Source organism: Ornithorhynchus anatinus, chromosome 19 (genome assembly GCF_004115215.2).
Source record: "Ornithorhynchus anatinus isolate Pmale09 chromosome 19, mOrnAna1.pri.v4, whole genome shotgun sequence".
Classification (NCBI taxonomy): Eukaryota; Metazoa; Chordata; class Mammalia; order Monotremata; family Ornithorhynchidae; genus Ornithorhynchus; species Ornithorhynchus anatinus.
The window spans coordinates 16280932-16301398 of NC_041746.1; the positions used below are offsets into that span (position 1 = coordinate 16280932).

General features: G+C 46.6%; 1 protein-coding gene and 1 non-coding gene across 6 annotated transcripts in view; both read right to left on the reverse strand.

Annotated features, from left to right (window-relative positions):
* Positions 1 to 20467, reverse strand: part of KIF6 (kinesin family member 6) — a 208935-nt gene that overhangs the window by 140508 nt on the left and 47960 nt on the right. For all 5 annotated transcript variants that reach the window (XM_029046860.2, XM_029046859.2, XM_029046864.2 and 2 more), the window contains 4 exons: positions 10009 to 10215; positions 7073 to 7216; positions 4187 to 4273; positions 2085 to 2188 (listed from right to left, as the gene is read on the reverse strand). In XM_029046860.2, coding sequence (XP_028902693.1) covers positions 2085 to 2188; positions 4187 to 4273; positions 7073 to 7216; positions 10009 to 10215 — 542 coding nt within the window. The remainder of the gene's footprint in view (positions 1 to 2084; positions 2189 to 4186; positions 4274 to 7072; positions 7217 to 10008; positions 10216 to 20467) is intronic.
* LOC114805779 lies at positions 617 to 754 on the reverse strand. Its single transcript, XR_003753802.1, has one exon. It is a non-coding gene; the product is annotated as a small nucleolar RNA SNORA7 (small nucleolar RNA).

Genomic DNA, 20467 nt, shown 5'->3' on the forward strand with positions numbered 1-20467 from the left:
TCTCCCAAGTGGTGCTTACAGTGCTCTGTACGCAGTAAGTCCTCCATAAATACGATTGGCTGACTGAGTACTTCACTGTGCAATGTTCTGTTCTAGACGACTGGGAGAGCACACTCGGAAGACTCTCTCGAGGGGCTTCACCAGGGTCATCCACAAACGCTCCTCAACATCAAGAGTACTAACTGACAAGATATCGGAACCCTATCGGCTCACCGACAGTGAAGCAAAGCTCACACACACACACAACTTCGCTAGGTAGGGGAGAGGAAGAGAAGGGATGCTAGGGAGAGACCCAAGCAGCTGCTTTTTAGTGTGCTAACGCAAGGTGGAAGGGTAGGACCAAAGATCTGAGGTCACAGTTACGCAGAATCTCAACGCATGCTCATTACCGTCTTGTCTTAAATGCCGTCGGGTCGTCTCCGACCCATAGCGGCTCCACGGGCACATCTCTCCCAGAAGGCCCCGCCTCCGTCTGCAATCATTTTGGTAGCGGAGCCACGGTTTCCTTGGTCAAAATATGGACGTGGCTTACCACTGCCTCCTTCCGCACAGTTGACTCGGGTCTCCGCCCTCGACTCTCTCCTTCGCTGCCGCTGCCCAGCACAGGGGAGCTTTGACTTGTGGCAGATTGCCCTCCACTCGCTAACCACTGGCCAAGCTAGGAATGGAACGGACAGGCCTCTGCTTGACTCTCCCTCCCGCAGTCGAGACCGGTAGAGGACTGGAACCTCTCCAGGTGCGATCCCGAGAGGGGGTACTCATTATGCTTCTTGGTAAACCCGCAGACCTTCTCTGCACACCGAACTTTTGTAATTGCAAACACACTCACACCAACACTTCACTGTAACTTACTCTTCAGTAATTTATTTATCTATTACTGAGTCGGATGGAAATTGGGCCTGGCCTAGCGGATAGAGCAGGGGACAGGGAATCAAGAGACCCAGGTTCTAGTTCTAGTCCTGCCACGGGCCCGCTTTGTAACCTGGGGCAAGTCACTTAACCACTCTGGGTCTCTCAGTTTCCTCCACTGTAAAATGAGGATTAAATAGACCGTTCTGAGCAGGGCAGGGGACTGCATCCAAACTCATAATTGAGAATCCATTCAATCAGTCCTATATCTTGAGCACTTACTGTGTACAAAGTACTGTACTAAACGCTTAGGAGAATGCAACATCACAATAAACAGACACTTTCCCTCCCCTAACGACTCATCACATAGTAAATACTCAAATGCTATGGATCCCGAGAAGTATTTTAGAGGACCTGTCCAGAATATCAATTCATGAAAACTTTCTACTCGGCAAGATAAGCAAGTGAGAAATGATCATCATCACATCTCTGCTCCTCTGCGGAAATGAAGAACACGGCTGCCATCAGTAATAAACTTACGCTTGACATTCAGGAAGGGTTTCGAGCTCATATCAAACAACAGTGACCGGCGCTATACTTCGGCAGTAGCTATGGAAATACAGTCACAATGTTTCACTAACCCGTCTTACGCCTCACAACTTAGAGGATTCTGAAAGCAAAACTCTTACGTAAAGCTTGGAATCCCTGCCTTTATTCCAACTTGAAAGTGTCCGGAGTTTAATATATGGGTCATCCGTGAATTAAATGTGACAGCTTTCTTTGTTGGGGGATAAATTAAGGCTCCAGGAGGATACTTCTTCATACAAAGGGAGTTTCTTTAATTCTTTTCAGATCTCGGTTCCATGACTAAAAAGTGTAGGGACTGTTTTGTTTTGTTCTTGTTTTTTTTTTTGTTTTTTTTTTTTAACTGAACTACCATTAGACAACCCTTTTTCTTCCATTGGCATCAGAAGGATGTTCCCATCCTTTGCATCCTCTGTCCTTTACTTCCTCAAAGCTGAGGCGGCAGAATAACTGCCGACTTCAACCGGCTTTCTTGAAAAGCTGCCGCTCTAAACTGGCGCCGAAATGCACTTTTTCACAGCCTCGGGGGCGGGGGGGACCTTATTGCTTTGAGGTGAATCGTGACATTATGCCAACAAAGAAGTCAACAAAAACTTTCTCTGAAAAAGGAAAGAAAGAGGAAAGCAAAAAAAAAAAAGATTCAGCATTACTGAAGGAGTTCTGCTTCCGTGAGTTCTTCTGTTCTCGGTTCCCCACTGATCAAAGCCAGCTCATCTTTCAGTTCCTGGATTTCCTTTTGCAAGCGCACAATCAACTGCGAATGGCAAAAGCAGGAAAGTAAGTGCGTATCAGCTCCTCGTTGATGTGTGCGGCCTATGAACTCGGTGACAAAGGGCCCTTCTGGGAAACCCTGGCTGCTTTCGCTTTTTTCCCCACTTCTTAAATAACTCGACGGACTTCGGGGAGGCGCGCCTTTCGGTCTCCTTTCAAAATACACTTTCAGAAGCCTCGGAACAAAGGACGAGAAGAAATGGGTAGCTGGATAACGTAGGAAAGGTTTCGCTCGTTTACTTTGCCGGCGACCTAAAATACGTGCATATTTATGAGCTTCGCGGGCTAAAACTCTAAACCCGAGTTACTTCTCTGTGCTGGGGAAAAGAAGTTTCAAAGAAAAAGCAACTGGTCGCTATGTGGGGAATTAGTAGTCACCGCTCCCATCCAGACTCACCATTCCACCGAGTCCCTCTCCCCGTGTGCCCCGCATAAGCTGCGGGGCATATCAAAAGGGATGCTAACCCCATTTTCTCACTCTCCACTCTAACAGGATCAATCAATCGCTCGCTGGTATTTTCTGGGTGCCGAGCACTGTACTAAGTGCTTGGGAGAGTACCCCCCAGTAGAATTAGGGGACGTGTTCCCTGCCCACCATCTACAGGTTCCTTTATCATTAGGCCGAATCTACGTAACTATGTAACTGAGAAGCAGCGTGGCCTAGTGCATAGAGCACGGGCCTGGAAGTCAGCAGGACCCGAGTTCTAATCCGCCTCCGCCACCTGTCTGAGGTGGGACCTAGGGCAGGTCACTGCTCTGTGCCTCAGTTTCCTCATCTGTAAAATGGAGGTTAATGTACCGATAGTAGACTGAGTTTCTCTAAAGGCTGTTGACTGAAAGCTCCTTGTGAAGGGGGATCGCGTCTACCATTGCCGTTGTACTGTACCTTCCCGAGTGCTTATTACAGTGCCCTGCACAAGGCAGGTGCTCAGTAAGTGTAACTGGTTGATTGAGAGATGACGGTGGAGGAGATGAAGACGTAATCCCTAGCGCTCAAGGGGCTCACGGGGTAAAATGGCCTAGCGTTTCTCCCTGACGGGAGCAAGGATAGCTGCATTTTTTCTGCGAGGAGAAGTGCACGAATTTGTTAAACACACTGGAGCCTCTCTTTAGTGCCCAACAGTCCATAACGGATTCTCCCGACAAAGACTTCCAAGAACATCTTATAGTGGGGCGGCTGCTGTGGCGGATGGAGACTCACGGGATTCATCTCATGGTACCGTGGACGGGTTCAAACTGCCAGGTCTCGGCAGACAACGGACATGTTAACGATACTATATCTAACACTTTAATGATATGAATGACTATTCATCCGCTGAATCACATTTTTAGGGAAAGAAGACCAAAACAAAATCAAGATTAAATTTGGAGATTAGCAACCACACAGCATGTGACCTGCTCCTGGGCTCTTAGGGAAAATGGAAGTTGGGTTCCCCATCTCAAACAACTAATGAACCAAGTGGGGAGTGACAACTTTAGCATGCCAAACGGTAAAGTAGTTAGAGAAAGAACGCAGCTTCAGGAATGGAACATTTCAAAAAGAGTCAGCTCGTTGCAGGCAGGGAATGTATCTGTTTATTGTTAGAGTAAGCTCTCCCAAACACTTAGTAAAGTGCTCCGCACGCAGCAAGCGCGCAATAAATACGACTGAATGAGTAGCTCGGCTCACTGACTGAATCAGGGGTTCAGACCAAAACATCAGAAACCTGGCCATGTATTCATAAAGGAAGTGACACCCTCAGCTGCATCCATTAAAATACATTTCCTAGAGGAGGCATGGGGATTTATGCTAAATGTGGTTCTATTTAAGTGATCATTAACATGTCCCATGCCTTTATGAGATTTTAGAAAACCCAGCTTAATTATAATTATCTCCATAAGGCTAAATTAACCAACAGCTTTGTCAAAGACCATAATGTGCATCTAAATATACATCTTTCCGTACCTTCGTACTAAGCAAAACCAACAGAAAGCTATTTACCAATCTGGGGTCGATTTCTTCATTAAGGACAGCTTCATTCCTGATGAGGGCCACTCGTTGTGCAAATCTGCAGGTCGATATAGATTCCTAAAGGAAAAGAAAATTCTTCTTGAAATGTAACGATTTCCAAAGATTTCCGCTCTGGTTAAAACTTAATTTTCTTTGTCCAGTAATACTTTCAAATCCCTCAGTATTTCATCTTGCAGATATCAAAGCCCCTTGAGATCTTTGAGTCGATCTCACCTGATTCGGAAAGGTTTACGTTTACAACATTTTTGTTTTAGGCCACTATTTTATCTCTCCACCACTCCTGAAAAGCAGAAAGGAACAAGTTACGAGATGCCCATTTTACAGGTGGAAAAATTGGTGGAAAAAGAGGTGAAGTGACTTGTTCAAGGCCTCAGAATGATTCAGCCGGGAATAGACCAATAAATCAATCATCTGCATTTATTCAGTGCTTACTGTGTGCAGAGCACTGTAGTAAGTGCTTGAGAGAGGACAGTAGGAGTTGGTAGACACGTTCCCTGCCCACAAGGAGACTGCAGTCTAGAGGACCGTTAACAATCCATCTCTCCGGATTTTTGGCCCCATTCTCTTTCCTTCCAATGATGTTAGACAAAATCATTCCTGAGAATGAGGCTATGTGCTAATGAATTCATAGCAATCAATCAGTGGGATTTTTTGAGTGCTTACTACATTACCAATAAATCATATTTAAAATGATTAGTAACTTTATATGCTATTAAAGTTAACAAACAGATGCTCTTCATTATTTTCTTGATACAGTGTTATTAAGAGGGGAACCATGGGGCTGAGATGATTGTCCAAAAATAGAAGAGAGAAGGCAGGAAAAAAGGAGAGGGGCAGAAAGAATGAAAGACCAAAGAAAGGGATGGTTAGGCATAGAGAAACACAAAGGCAGAAACATACAAGCAGAGGGAGATAGAAGCAGGCCCAGAAATGGTCCAGAAAAGGTGCAGAGACAGAAAAAGATCCAGGCGATCACAGAGAGCCAAAAGATCTAGTATATGCGTGTGTGAGAGAGAGAGAGAAAGAGAAAGTGAAAGAGCAAGAAAAAGAAAGAGTACTGCACCAAATGGATGCTCAACAATAGCTATTACCTCTACTAATTATAATAATTGTAGCATTTGTTAAGTACTTACTCTGTGCCAACCACTGTGTAGATTCAGGCCCTACATAGGGCTCACAGTTTAAGAGAGAAACGGGGCCCAGAGGAGTGAAGTGACTTGCCCAAGATCGTACAGCGGACAAGTGGTAGAGCCAGGATCAGAAGCCAGGTGCTCTGACTCCCAGACCTGTGCTCCTTCCATTTCACCATGCTGCTTTCTAGATTGAAAATGTAATATTTAATATTGAAAATATTCAACACTGAATGTTGCAAACAACACTGAAAATGCCAAGGGACCTCTGACAGTGAATGTCTATAATCCAATAGTTTTATCGCTTGTCTCAGCACAGGCCTCCATTCTCGCCTCCCAGTTTGGGCTTATACTTTTCTTACAGTTCCATGCAGCTTACAATAAGAAACTTCATGGTAACGATAACTGAAGAACTAATGAATATTTCTGGGACCGTTCCTCTCGGTAACACATGGATAGCCTACGAATTCAGGACATTTGGGGATATTCCGGTTCTTTTTTTAGGGGCGCTGTCCAGAATCCTAGGGCGGTCACCCAAACCAGAGGTCGTAGGATCACCCTATAACTCGGTAATCATCTCTAGTGACATCAATCGGTCTGGATGGGACCATGAGAGGCAGTGGCCTAGTGGGAAAACACAAGATTGGGAGTCAGAATACCTCAATTCTGATCTTGATTCCTCCACGTGCCTGCCAGGTGACCTTGGGCAAGTTACTTACCTGTGCCTCTGTTGCCTCATCTATAAAATGGAACTTGGGTCTGGGAGTCCAAGGACGAGGGTTCTAATCCCAGCTCTACCCCAGAAGTCACTTCACTTGTCTCCGTTACCTCAGTGGTAAACTGGAGACCACACCTGTGAGCCCCACGTCGGCCAGGGACTGTGTTCAACTCGATTCCTTGTACCTATCCCGGTGCTCAGAAGAGTGCTTGGCACATAGCACTTAAATACCACCCTCATCCCCCTTAGACTGTGAGTCCTAGGTGGGGTGCAGACTATGCTAATCCGATTGCTTTCCATGTAGTCCAGCGATTAGCACAAAGTGAGCACTTAAATGGTCCAATTATTAGTAGTAGAATTATTCTCATAATTAAAACAGATTAGAAACTGTTCCACACCTCAGTTCTTTGGAAGGGCGGCCTAATTAGTCAGTACTTCTGAAAATTTCTGCAAATTAATTGGGCTGTTTTCCCAAACGCCATTCTCTAGTAAAGCACAAAATTTAGAGTAACTAGTGAACAGTGAAATATAGCCTGAGAAGTTGGTAAATTCCCTAGATTGCATAATTTTCTGTGCCGGTATGGTGGGGATCAATGATATTAATAATAATAGAGAAGCAGCGTGGCTTAGTGAAAAGAGCACGGGCTTTGGAGTCAGAGGACGTGGGTTCTAATCCCAGCTCCGCCACTTGACCCTGGGCAAGCCACTTGACTTTTCTGCACCTCAGTTACCTCATCTGGAAAATGGGGATAAGACTGTGAGCCCCGCGTGGGATAACCTGATTACCTTGTATCTACCCCAGCTCTTAGAACAGTGCTTGGCACATTGTAAGAACTTAACAAAGAAGGGGTGAAAACCAACTATCACCTTCGATTCAGTCAGTCAATCATATTTACTGAGCGCTTACTGTGTGCAGAGCACTGTACTAAGCTATGGACTCCATCCCACAGCCGACTAATGAAAACCAAGGCCGACCGCACCGTACGGCAATAGAAAGGGTTTACGTACGTCTATATTCCTTCTTTCCAAAGACAGTGTCGCAATCATAGTCGTCATACAATTTCCTCCCAAACTATCCCTCAGAACGCTGGTCATCATAGAATTCCGGTAGGGGATGTGGGATCTTTGCTTCTCTGCAAGTGCAATTATCACCTGGAAGTAGAAGAGCAACGGAAAGCCACGAGTCACAAGGTTCAGGAGATTGGACGTCGGGGACGTCGGTCCCAAGCCCCCAGGGCGATGATACAGAAGGAAATGTTTCTGAAAACTGGAGAGGGAACAAGTCTCCCCACTCCCACTCCGCCCCCACAGGATTAGAACCCATGACCCTCTGACTCTCAGGCCCGGGCTCTATCCACCACACCATGCAGTGCCTGGCACATAGGAAGCGCTTAATCAAGACCACAGTTATTATTACCGATCACGCTACAGAATCCAGTGGAGAGCTACCTGATCACTGCAGAGAATCTGTGGGAAAGGTCACTTCTCAAGTCTAATGGACCCCTCCTCCCCCGACTGAGTCCAGACGTGGGCCAGTGGTCAAACCCCTCAAGCCTTCGGGGGGGGGGGGCGGCGGTCCTCACGAACCCCAAAATGGATGCAGAGAGGACAAAATGAATTTCGCTGAGGAAACAGGATATTTAGAGTCTTCTGGAGGCCTTCTCCTCAGGATATGGCTTCCATGTGTAGATAAGATTAGATAATCATCATCATTTCAGAAGTCACTTGGAGGATCATTCAGTGAAACAAGAGCTTTCTCCAAGTCGCATCCCAAATCAGAACCCACTGAACTATTTGACAGTTAAACGTGTTTTTTTTTTATCAGGACTGACGAGAGCATGGAAAGTTATTCTCCGAGCGGGGCTAGAGGTCGGGAGGGGTTACAGTAGGCGGAGGCAGCGGCTCGCTCCCACGCACCACCCCTCACCTCACAAACATTCAGCCCAAGTCCCATGGAAATAAAAACCATCAAAGGTCACATTTATAGAGAACGAATCCCTGAAGGTTGTCTCCAGCGGTAATTTCTGAAATTCATGGAATAAGGCTAATTTTCCGGGGGGACGCGGAGGGGGGTCGGGGGAATGTTTCTGGGTGAGAGTGCTGTTGATTGCCTAATGCGAAGGATCGGATCATTAAAGGTTCATTTGAGGCAATTAAAACACGCCTATATTTCTTCTTTTTTCCCCTCTCTCCCTCCTGAGTCACACTCTCAGGGGCCAAGACATTCCCTATCGCTTTGGCTTCCAATTGTTCCTTAAGGAGTTTTTGGAGAAGACATCGTTTTTGCAAGAACTCCAAAATCAACAATCTTCTGGCAAGCAGGATATGATTTACTTAGAAGCACAACAGTGACTATTCAAACCCGGAAAGAACTGTATTGCCAGAGCAGGTGGAAGACTAAGGAAGGTTTCAGTCGATCGATCAGTCCCATTTGGTGAGCGCTTACTGTGTGCACTTGGGAGAGAACGGGACAACCATATAACAGACGCATTCAGAAGCAGCGTGGTTTAGTGGAGAGCGCACGGGCCTGGGAGTCAGAAGGACCTGGGTTCCAATTCCGGCCCCGCCATACGTCTGCCGGGTGACCTTAGGCAATTCACTTAACTTCTCTGGGCCTCAGTTCCCTCATCTGTAAAATGGGGATTAAGACTGTGAGCCCCACGTGGGACAGGGATCGTATCCAAGCGGATTAATTTGTACCTACCTCAGCGCTTCGAACGTTGCTCGGCATCTAGTACGCGCTTAACAAGTACCGTTATTTTTTTTTCCCCTAACGATGTCACAAAACTTTGTTAAAGTGATAGCATTTAGAAATCTTCACACACAGTAAAGACAACTCTATGGTGCCCAGATAAATGAAAGTGACATTTTTTGGCTTCTCCACCCGGCAGCAAAATGTGACGTGGTTTAATTTCCTGGATCAAATTATTGGATTGCACAGAACCAGTAAAACTAAACGGTACTGATTTTTCGGACCCTATTATCATCATTAAATGCCATCGAGTCGGTTCCGATTCAAAGCGACTCCATCGATATACTTTCTTGAGAACGTCCTGTCCTCGGCCATAATCCGCTACCTTTCTAATGGTTCTTCCGTTACCGTTACGATTTTTCAGGCTCTGCTCTGAGATTAAGGGAATTTCGGGAGAACCCATCCAAATGGGGAATATATTCCGGCTCAACCAACGCTGTCACAATTTGGTACTCCCTCATTCGGCCTGAACCTGTCCGGCTACTCTGTCAAGTCAATCTGGCCTAGATATAGGCAGGATCAGAAGGGCAACTGGGCTACCATGGGGTGGGGTCCTAGTAGCCAATGAGGATAGCCACCAAGCAGGTACAAATCAATCAATCAGTGGCACTTATAGAGCGCTTTCAATATGAGGTTATTGTGGGCAGGAAATGTGTCTGTTTACTGTTATACCGTACTCCCCCAAGTGCTTAGTACAGTGATTTCCACACAGTAAACACTCAATAAATATGACTGAGTGAATGAATAACAGAGAGTAGGGTAACAGTTAACCCGCATTCCCTGCCCAAATGACTTTGAAGTCCAGAAAATGTTCGCTCCCAAGCACTTCACACAGTGTTTCTGCACCTAGTAGGTACGCAATAAATACCATGGGTTGATTGCCCTCGAATATGAGATAACATTAATAATCATTGGGGAATTTGTTAAGAGCTTACTATGTGTCAAGCACTGTTCTAATGGCAGGGATAGATACAAACAAGGTATCAGGTTGGACAGAGTCCCCGTCCAACATGGGGCTCACCGTCTTGATGCCCATTTTGCAGTTGAGGCCACCGAGGTCCGGAGAAGTGAAACGACTTGCCCAAGGTCAGCAGACACGTGGCAGAGCTGGGAATAGAACCCACGATCTCTGACTCCTAGGCCCGGGCTCTTTCCACTAGGCCACAGCGCTTCTTAGACGGTCCAGTTTTACCTGCTCCAAATAATGCAGTGACAGGTTGATATATTTGACCTCGGTCAGAACGTGACCTCCAGCTCCCGTCTTGGCGGCTCTCTCCGACCCAGCCAGGTCAACTAAGTGGAGCTTGGAGTGCCGCACGGTTGCAGATCCTGGCTCCTTGCTTGACAGGTGGACCGTGAAAATGCAGTGGGAACGCGTAGAGGCCTGATTCATCGGAGTCTGTTTGGGAAGGAACGCAGAGAAGACGCAGGTTAAATAAAGACTTGAGATCTTCGAAGATGTCTACACGCGGACACCGACATCCGTTGAGCAGCTACTTTGTGCCGAGCTTTGTTTGGTATGAAGTGGGGAGCGAATAAAAGAAGAATGCTTGCGGATGAGAAACAACTCAACTGTGAACATACTGTCTGGCTACCAAAAACCACAAGTATTAGGGGCATATTCCCTAAGGATTCAAATAAAGGAAATAAACAAGATTTAAAAAGACCCACTGAAGAGAAACAGTGTGGCCTGGTGAAAGGAGGCCGGGCCTGGGAGTCAGAGGACTTGGTTCTAATCCCAGATTTGTCACTTGCCTCCTTTTTGACACCGGACAAGTCACTTCACTTCTCTGGGCCTCAGTATCCTCGTGGCTCAGCGGAAAGAGCCCGGGCTTGGGAGTCAGAGGTCATGAGTTTGAATCCCGGCTCTGCCACTTGTCAGCTGTGTGACTGTGGGCAAGTCATTTAACTTCTCTGTGCCTCAGTGACCTCATCTGTACGACGGGGATTAACTGTGAGCCTCACGTGGGACAACCTGATGACCCTGCATCTACCCCAGCGCTTAGAACAGTGCTCGGCACATAGTAAGCGCTTAACAGATACCAACATTATTATTATCCTCATTCGCAATCCATCAATTCAGGAGGATTTATTGAGCATTTAATGTATGCAGAGCACCGTACTGAGTGTTAGGGAGAGTAAAATACAACCGAATCGGGAGAGATGTTCCCTGCCCATAACGAATTTACGGTCTAGAGACGAGCTTATAGTTTGACGCTTGTTCTCCTTCCTACTTAGATCCCGAGCCCCATCTATGGGACTTGATGATCTTGCATCTTAGCAAATGGCTTGGCACGTAATGAACTCTTGATAAAAAACACAGTTATCATTACTATTTATTTATATTAATGCCGGTCTCTAATGTAAGCTAGCTGTGGGTTCAACTCTGTTGTACTGAACTCCCCCAAGTGCTTAGTAAGGTGCCTTGCACATAGTAGGTACTCAGTAAATACCATCGATGATGGTTATTACTAAAGTGCAGGTTAGCTGGCATCCCTTATATCCTATGGGTTGAAATGGGATTGACCTGAGAGGCGGAACTCTGAATACGCGTTAGAATCTCGTTAGAAAGCGAGAGTCATGATAATACTAATAATTGTGTTATTTGCTGAGCGCTTACTATGGGCCAAGCACTGTTCTTAGCGCTGGGCTGGACACGGTGTAAGTGGGAGGGAGAACTGGGAATGAATCCCCATTTTACAGATAAGTGCTCTGCACATAGTAAGTGCTCAATAAGTACTCTTGAATGAATGAACGAACAGATGAGAAAACTAAAGCACTGAGAAATGAAATGACTGACCCAAGGTCTCACATGCAGGCAAATGGCAGAGGCAGAATTATAATAATAATGTTGGTATTTGTTAAGCGCTTACTATGTGCCGAGCACTGTTCTAAGCGCTGGGGTAGACATAGGGGAATCAGGTTGTCCCACGTGGGGCTCACAGTCTTAATCCCCATTTTACAGATGAGGGAACTGAGGCACCGAGAAGTTAAGTGACTTGCCCAAAGTCACACAGCTGGCAAGTGGCAGAGCCGGGGTTCGAACCCATGACCTCTGACTCCAAAGCCCGTGCTCTTTCCAGTGAGCCACGCTGCTTCTCGACCCAGGTCCCCTGACTCCCCGCCCCACGGTCTCTCCACTAGACCATGTTAATTCCCCATACTCTAGACGAAAGCATTTGGGTAGAGAGCCACTGGGGTGGCTCATTATAATAAAGCAGCGCATTTCCCCCCCGTCATATGAATTTATATTGGACACGAAGAGACCACATTTAGCTGCCCAAGTCCCGATTTGCCAAGGGATCCTTTTGCCAAAAGCATTTGGATTTTATAGAACTGGAGGCAAACCCAACAGAAACAGGCACATATTTTTCTAGCCCAAATTTCCATATGCAAATTTTAGTGCTAGACGCATAAACTGCGCACAACCAAATAATCCTGAGAGTTACCAAAATAGCCAGATATTTTGATAGCGTGGGTGCCAACAAGTTCAATGGGCTGAGGATTGAGCCATTACTTGTAGCCACAACAGACTGCTTCCAAATACACCCGGTATGTGATTTTGCAAGCAAAAGTAGGCCAGCAAATAACTGTGCGGGAAAAACCACAGACTCAAATTTAGGACTTGAGTAGAGGTGTCTTGGAAGTGACTGAACGTTATTTACAGGACTTAAATATGGGTTCCATTTCCCTGCTCTCTTCACACTACAATAAATCAGAGAGTCCTGTAATGAAAGTCAAATTGACAATTGATATAAAGGTTTTTTTTTAAAAAAAATCAAACATCAACATTAAACCAAAGGCTGTCTTCAGCTTCCAATCTAATCCCAATAAAATGTGGATTTTTACAAAGACAAACTAAAAAAAAACACCCCGCTCATTTCAACAGAACGCAAACACAAGATGATTCTCCGTTCTACTGAATTACTTTTCTTAAAAGAGCTAATTTAGGCTGGCCTGACTGTTGGGTCGGCGGAGGGAGCACCCTTCTGGGAACCCACCGATCATATTTATTGAGCGCTTACTCTGTGCTTAGCACTCTACTAACCGCTTGGGAGAGTCCACTATAATAACAGAACAGACACATTCACTGCTCACACGACGGGACAGCTCAAATAATCAGTCACTGGTATTAGACTGTGAGCCCGTCAATGGGCAGGGATTGTCTCCATCTGTTGCCGAACTGTACATTCCAAGCGCTTAGTACAGTGCTCTGCACATACTAAGCGCTCAATAAATACAATTGAATATCGAGTGCTTACTGTGTGCAGAGCGCTGTCCTGGGCGCTTGGGGAGACCACGATCCAACAAAGCTGGTAGGCAGATCTCCTTCCCACGAGTATAAGTCTAGAGGAGGCAAGTCCTCATTCAGCCTCTAGTACACAACGGTGCCGGAAAGACGGCTCAGACACTCTGCAGAAGGCTACGCTCTACCTGCTTTCTCCCTCCTTGCACCCCTTGCCCTCGAGAAGCAGCACGATCTAGTGGGAAGAGCACACACCTGGGAGTCAGAAGGACCAGAGTTCTAGTCCCGGCTCCGCCACGCGTCTGCTGTGTGACCTTGGACAAGTCACTTCACTGACCCTCAGTTACCTCATCTGTAAATGGGGATTAAGACTGTGAACCCCGTGTGGGGCGGGGACTGCGTCCGACCTGATCACCTTGTATCTGCCCCAGCGTTTAGGAGAGTGCCCGGCACGTAGAAAGTGCGTAACAAAGATCATTAAAAAAAAAATGTGCCCGTCGGGGCTGAGACAAAGCACGAAAGAATCAATTAGGCCTAGAATCAATTCCTCTGCCGAGGTTCTTGTTCGTGAATACTGGCCTCTAGACTTTAAGCTCGTTACGGACAGGGAATGCTAACTTCTGTTATATTGTGCTCTCCAGAGCGCTTAGTACTGTGTTCTGTACCTAGTAAGTGCTCAATACATTGTTTGATGTGGGACAGGGACTGTGTCCAACCTAATTTGTATCTACCCTGGGGCTTAGTGTTCAGCACATAATTCATCTCTCTCTCTCAACCCACATCTTCATTCTGCCACCAAATCCCGTTGGTTCTACCTTCGCAATATTGGTAAAATCTGCTCCTTTCTGGCCATCTGTTAGAGTGTACTCTCCCAAGGGCTTAGTACGGTGCTCTGTATGCAGTAAGCACTCGATAAATATCAATGATTCAAACTCCTCCTATACCGATCCAAGCACGTACCCTAACCCGCCTTGACTACTGCCTCCTTGCTGATCTCCTCCCTGCTTCCTGTCTCTCCCCACTCCTTATTTCCCTCTTTCGCCTGGATTATTTTTCCAAAAAATAGGTCACTTTACAGCTCCCCATTCCTCAAAAACCTCCGGTGGTTGTCTCTCTACCACCTTATCAAACATAAACCCTTTACCGGTAGGCTTTAAAGCACTCAAATCACATTGCCCCCTCCCTATCTTACCTTTCTGATTTCCCACTGCAACCCAGCTAGCACACTTGCCCTCCTCCAACACCAACCTACTCACTTCACTGTACCTTGATCTCACTTATCTTGCCACAGAGCTCTCGCCTTTATCTTTCCTCTGGCCTGGAATTCCCTGCCTCTTCATATTATATATATATATATATATATATGTATAGGTGGTCTGTCATATTTATATACCTGTATCTATATAGATATATAAATATGACAGACCACCTCTCTCCTCACCTTCAAAGCCTTTTTAAAATCACATCTCCTCCAAGAGGCCTTCCCGGACTAAGCCCTTCTTTCCCCTTCCCCCCTCCCCGTCCTTCCATGTCATGCATGAACTTGATATTCATCCCACCCTCAGCCCCACAACAGTTATGTACATATCCATAATTTATCTTAAGGTCTGCCTCCCCATCTAGATCGTCAGCTCCTCTTGCACAGGAACAAGTCTACCAACTCTGCTGTTTGCTACCTTCCCACACTCGTCATACAGTGCTCTGCACACAGTAAGCACTGAAAAAAAAACCACCAGTGACATTTATTGAGCGCTTGTTACGTGCAGAGCACTGTACAATTGACGTAAAGTAGCTCTTCCTTGTCCCAAATTGAAGCAACTGTTTCAAAAGAGGAAAAAAGAATTTGCATCACAATCTATTTTAACGTCAGTAAACACAAGATGGCAACATTTTGTTTGGACAAAAGATTTAAATCCAGATGCGTTGCTCCACATTTCCACTTCAGTGGCCCAGATTATCAAGAAGCCGATCTATTCAGCTGTCCGCATGTGTCAAAAGTGTGATTTATCTGTTTGGGTCGGTTGGCTTGCTTGTTTGTTTGTTTCAGATATGGATGCACAGTTGGCTACTTTAAACAAACAGACCTTTGTTCTTGGGGATTATATTTTATCTTCCCATAGTGCTTGACAACTAGTATGTGCTTAAGGAATACCATAAAAAAGCCTCAATTCCATGTTCCCAACAAGGATCTTACCTACACGACTTTTGTCAAAATCAATAAATGAGAAGCACAGTGGCCCAGTTTAACGAGTGGAGACCTGGGAGTCAGAGGATCTGGGTTCTAATCCTAGCTCCACCACCTACCTGCCGGATGAACTTGGGTAAGTCACTTAACTTCTCTGTGCCTCAGTTCCCTCACCTGCAAAATGGAGATTCAGTAACTGTTCCCCCCCTCCTCCTAACACAGCCCGGAAGGGACCTGATCATCTTGATTACTTGATTATCACCCTGGTGCTTAGTACAGTTCTTGGCACATATTAAATGCTTAACAAAATTACTAAAGGACCACCGCTTAGATATTCAGATATTCAGGGTCATGCCACATTTGGAGAACAGTACCTGCCCTTTGCAGTGCTCACTTGTCTGATCTAAGAAATAGAGTAGAGCTGAGGTGCCCCGATGAAAGATTTCCATCTTCGATGGAAAGCGGTTAAAATTTGGATCTGGAAGATGAATTAAAAGGTGAGGGATTTATTTTGCCTGGAAGAAAGGTAGATTCTCTCTGTATTTTCACCCCACCCAAGGATGACCCTGTTGGACTTATGACTGCAGTAGCTGAGAGGGGAAGGAAATGAAAAGACGGGAAGCAGCGTGGCCCGGTGGATAGAGCACAGGCCTGGGAGTCAGAAGGTTATGGGTTCTAATCCCAGCTCTGCCACTTGTTTGTTGTATGACCTTAGGCAAGTCACTTCACTTCCCTGTACTTCAGTTATCTCATCTGTAAAATGGGGATTAACACTGTGAGCCCCATCTGAGACATGGACCGTGCCCAACGTATCTCTCTACCCCGGTGCTTAGTTCAGCACCTGGCTCACAGGAAGAGCTTAACAAATACCGGAAAAAGTGCTCAGTACGGTGCTTTGTACATAGTAAGTGCTCAATAAATATCATTAATTGATTCTGTTTCTGGTCATCAATTTCCTTGGAAAAAGAGGGTTGCTTCAGCAAAACACTTTTCCCACTGTGCCCACATTGTAAACTGTTTCCCAGTTCACGGTTGTAGCATTCATTCAGTCGTATTAATTGAGCACTTACTGTGCGCAAAGCACCATACTAAGCTCTTGGGAGAGTACAAAATAACAATGAACGGACACAGTCCCTGCCCACAACAAACTTACAGTCTCGAGCATCAGAGCTATTTTCAACTCAGCTTGTAGATTTTTAGCCCGAAGATCTTGCTCAAAAACCCTTTCCTGACTGTGGCATCCCTGAGTTGGCCTGTCTCCTGCCTTCGGCCACATACTTTCTCCAACTCCGCCGTGTTTTTTGAGGTTTGGTTATACTGCGCCTACTCAAGGAGCGGGAATAAAGGATTGTAACTACACCTTAAGGCGCCCTCCGCGGAGGACCGTGACAGTCCTCCGTGAAGTGGAGGAGAAGGCATAATCTGGAAAATTCGGACCCCAAACACCCTGTATTTTCTTCAAGAACATTTTACTTACTCCCTGCCTGGCAATATTAGGGCTTCCATAATAGGGCTTTAACTCTCAGGCACAAGTATAAATGAGTCTGAACATAAATGAGCAATCTAGAATTCCACAGCAGTAATTGTGGGAGGTTTTACCATGACAGGGTGGAAAGCTACGGCTCTGGAAAAATCTAGCTCAAGTGGCTGAAAATAGGCTTTGGGTCACAGGACAACAACAAAAAGACTGCTGACAGATTTACTTAAATTTCCAAAGTTTTTGCCATAGTTACTCAGTTTGGGGATCTAGAATGCCTCTGGAGCATTGAAGTAAATGATCCCATTTATGTACATAAAATGAACACTCACAAGGAGGCAAGGATCAGAAATACCTTCAAAAAATGCCTAATCCAGTCCAGCGAGTGATCAGTGGAAGTCGGTAGCGGAGTTGTGACTGAATAATCTACGGGTCAAGACCTAAATGTTAGACCAATGGCCAAGTCCGGTCAACCTGGCTGACCGATCCACTGAGAGCATAATGTATGAGGCTTGGGGCAAGTCTCAGTCCTCATCATTTGGAGGAAACAGAGACCATTAGCCCTTTCCATCCCGGAGGACACTAAGAACTTCAACATCTGTTCAGGCAGGGACACCTAGAATCATGACTGCAAACCAGCTGACAGTCAGACCTCTCTGACGGGACTCAAATTGAAACGAGAAGCAGCACCGCCTCGTGGATGGAACGCGGGCCTTGGAGTCAGGAGGATCTGGGTTCTAGTCCCAGCTCTGCCACACTGTCTGCTGTGTGACCTAGGGCGAGTCACTTAACTGCTGGGGCCCCACTTACCTCATCCGTAAATAGGGAATTAAGATTGTGGGCCCCATATGGAAACGGGGACTGTATCCAACATGATTTGCTGGTATCCACCCCGCCACTTAGAACAGTGCCTGGCACATAGTGCCTGGCTTAATAAATACCACACACACAAAAAGTCACTTCCCTACTCTGGGCATCAGTGTCCACATCTGTAAAATGGGGATTCAATACCTGTACCCTTTCCCACTTTAACTGTGAAGCCCATGTGGGACAGGGATTGGGTCATCCTGATTAAACTGTATCCTCCCCAGTGCTTAGTAAGATGTTTGGTACATCGTAAGTGCTTAACAGAGAAGCAGCGTGGCTCAGTGGAAAGAGCCCGGGCTTGGGAGTCAGAGGTCATGGGTTCGAATCCCGGCTCTGCCACTTGTCAGCTGTGGGACTGTGGGCAGGTCACCTAACTCCTCTGTGCCTCAGTTACCTCATCTGGAAAATGGGGATTAAAAAACAGTGAGCCCCACGTGGGACGACCTGATCACCCTGTATCTATCCCAGCGCTTAGAACGGTGCTCTGTACATAGTAAGCGCTTAACAAATACCAACATTATTATTAGATATCACAATTATTATTATTGAACAAATCTATCCCAAGGCCCCAAGGCAACTACCTAGCATTTTCTGCCACTCGCCAGCTGTGTGACTTTGGGTAAGTCACTTAACTTCTCCGTGCCTCAGTCATCTCCTCTATAAAATGGGGATTAAGACTGTGAGCCCCACGTGGGACAACCTGAATATCTTGTATCTACCCCAGCGCTTAGAACAGGGCTTGGCACATAGTAAGCATTTAACAAATACCATCATCATCATTATTATTATTAAATGTTAGAGCCGAACTCCAGTGGCTAACGGATTCAGAATCCTGAGGAATACGGCCAGACTCGATGATATGCACGATTTTTGTCTGCAAGAAAGAAGACGCTCTAAGACATCGAACGGTTAAAAGGAATCCGATTACAGAAGGTTAATTACAACCACAATTCTCTCCGATCCCTCCACTCGTTTCCATACCACACAAGGAGATAGTGGCTAGCGGCATTAGAATTGAAACAATAAGGTCACTATTCCCTTTCCATGTTTGACATGTGTTACTAGGCAGAGAGCTCCTAAGTGGAAAAAAAACCTCTCCATTTACAGAGGGTCGCACGACTCACTTAGAAAGATCTGCTGGCAGCTTGTGTGTTTTGGGGGCTTGTAGAGCACGACGGCACAAGTCATATCAACTCAAATTTCTTTGGAAAAAAAAGAAAAAGGTCAGGCTTAAAACTGCTAGAAGCTACCGCGTACGGTATTTACAGACCATATGTATGTTACAAATGGGAGGCTTCGGAGAGAAGTAACGCTTTCCAGAAGGCCTAGGATATCATAAACTATAAGACTCTAATAATAATAATAATGGTGGCATCTGTTAAGCACTTACTATCTGCCAACACTGAAGACGTTCAGGTATCAGACCCAGTAAGCTGGAGTGATCCGTCAAATACTCTGTGGCACTCGGAAATAACAGGCACATCTCGAAAGGGGTCGTCACTGGAAGGTACCTTCCCAGCTTTTAAAACGTTGGGAAGCTCAACCCTCTTCGGACGAGGGTCACTCAGGACCCGGGTCTGGAAACTGCAGTCATCCAGGACCAGGGTTTGGAGGCTGTGGTCATTCTGACCTCCGGACCCTGGACCTCTCAGAACCAGGGTTGGGAGGCTATGGTCATTTCGGGGCCAGGGTCAGGAGGTTCCGGTCGCGGCGGGACCAGGGTTTGGAAACAGCAGTCACTCAGGGCCAGGGGCCGAAGCTGTGGTCGCTCAGGCCAAGGGTCCAGAAACCGTAGTCACTCAGGGCCAGGGCCCGAAAGCTGCAGTCACTCAGGATCAAGCTCCAGAAACTAAAGCAACTCAGGACCGGAGTCTGCAAGTCGCGCTCATCGAGGACCACGGTCCGGAGGCAGCAGTCACTGGGGACGAGGATGTGGACACCGCGGTCACTCAGGACCGGTGTCTAGCCGCTGTGGCCCCTCAGGACCAGGTCTGGCAACTATAGCCACTGAGAATCGGGGTTGGATCTGGAAGCTGCGGTCACTCGGGACCAAGGCCCCAAATCTTGAGTCTTTGAATTTCCACTTTCTGCTCAGCACCTCCTTGTTCTCACTCCCCACTGCCCCAGATCTCGCATCCCCAGCGCCGCTTTCCATCAGTACATGCCAATCCAACCCATCCACATACCGAAGGCCAATCACTCCCCAGCCCCCAGTGCCACAACCCTGCTGTGGACAACTCTCCTTCGCCCTTGACCTTTTCCTAACCTGGTCGCTGCTCCTCCTCGCTATCACAGAGAATCTGGATCGCCCAAGACAACACTTTCCCCTGATTCTCTCTCCTAACAGGGCTTCACTTTCTCTGTCCCCCCGACTTGGGGAGATAGGGGAAGAAACGGAACTACTTCTCGCCACCCGGAGCCACTTTCGTGTCATCTCACCCATTTGCATTCTTTGGAGCCCAGATCATCCACCTCTACCATCCACTACAGTCAGCGGCTGCTGTCACCTATTGCTCCCCGGTCCCTCCTCTGCTTTCCTGAGCAATTTTGATACCTTTTTCCTCCCTCCTCTCTCCTTCTCCTCACCTACATTGACCTCAAGGACTTTGATATCCTCGTGGGTGGTCCCAATGGCCCCCCAGTCACTTGCTTCCTCTCCCTCCTCAATGGTACAGATCTCCAACTGCATCCCACCTCAAACCCGTGCCCATTTGGAATCACACTAGATCTCATCATCCCCAGCCGTTTTCCCTCCTATAAACCTCTCCTTCTCTGAATGACCATTCTCTCTCTGACCACACCCTCCTAACCACCTCCTCCCCAAACAGTTCCGTCCTTTCAACAGAGCCCGCCCACCCATTTTTAGACCCCCTCCT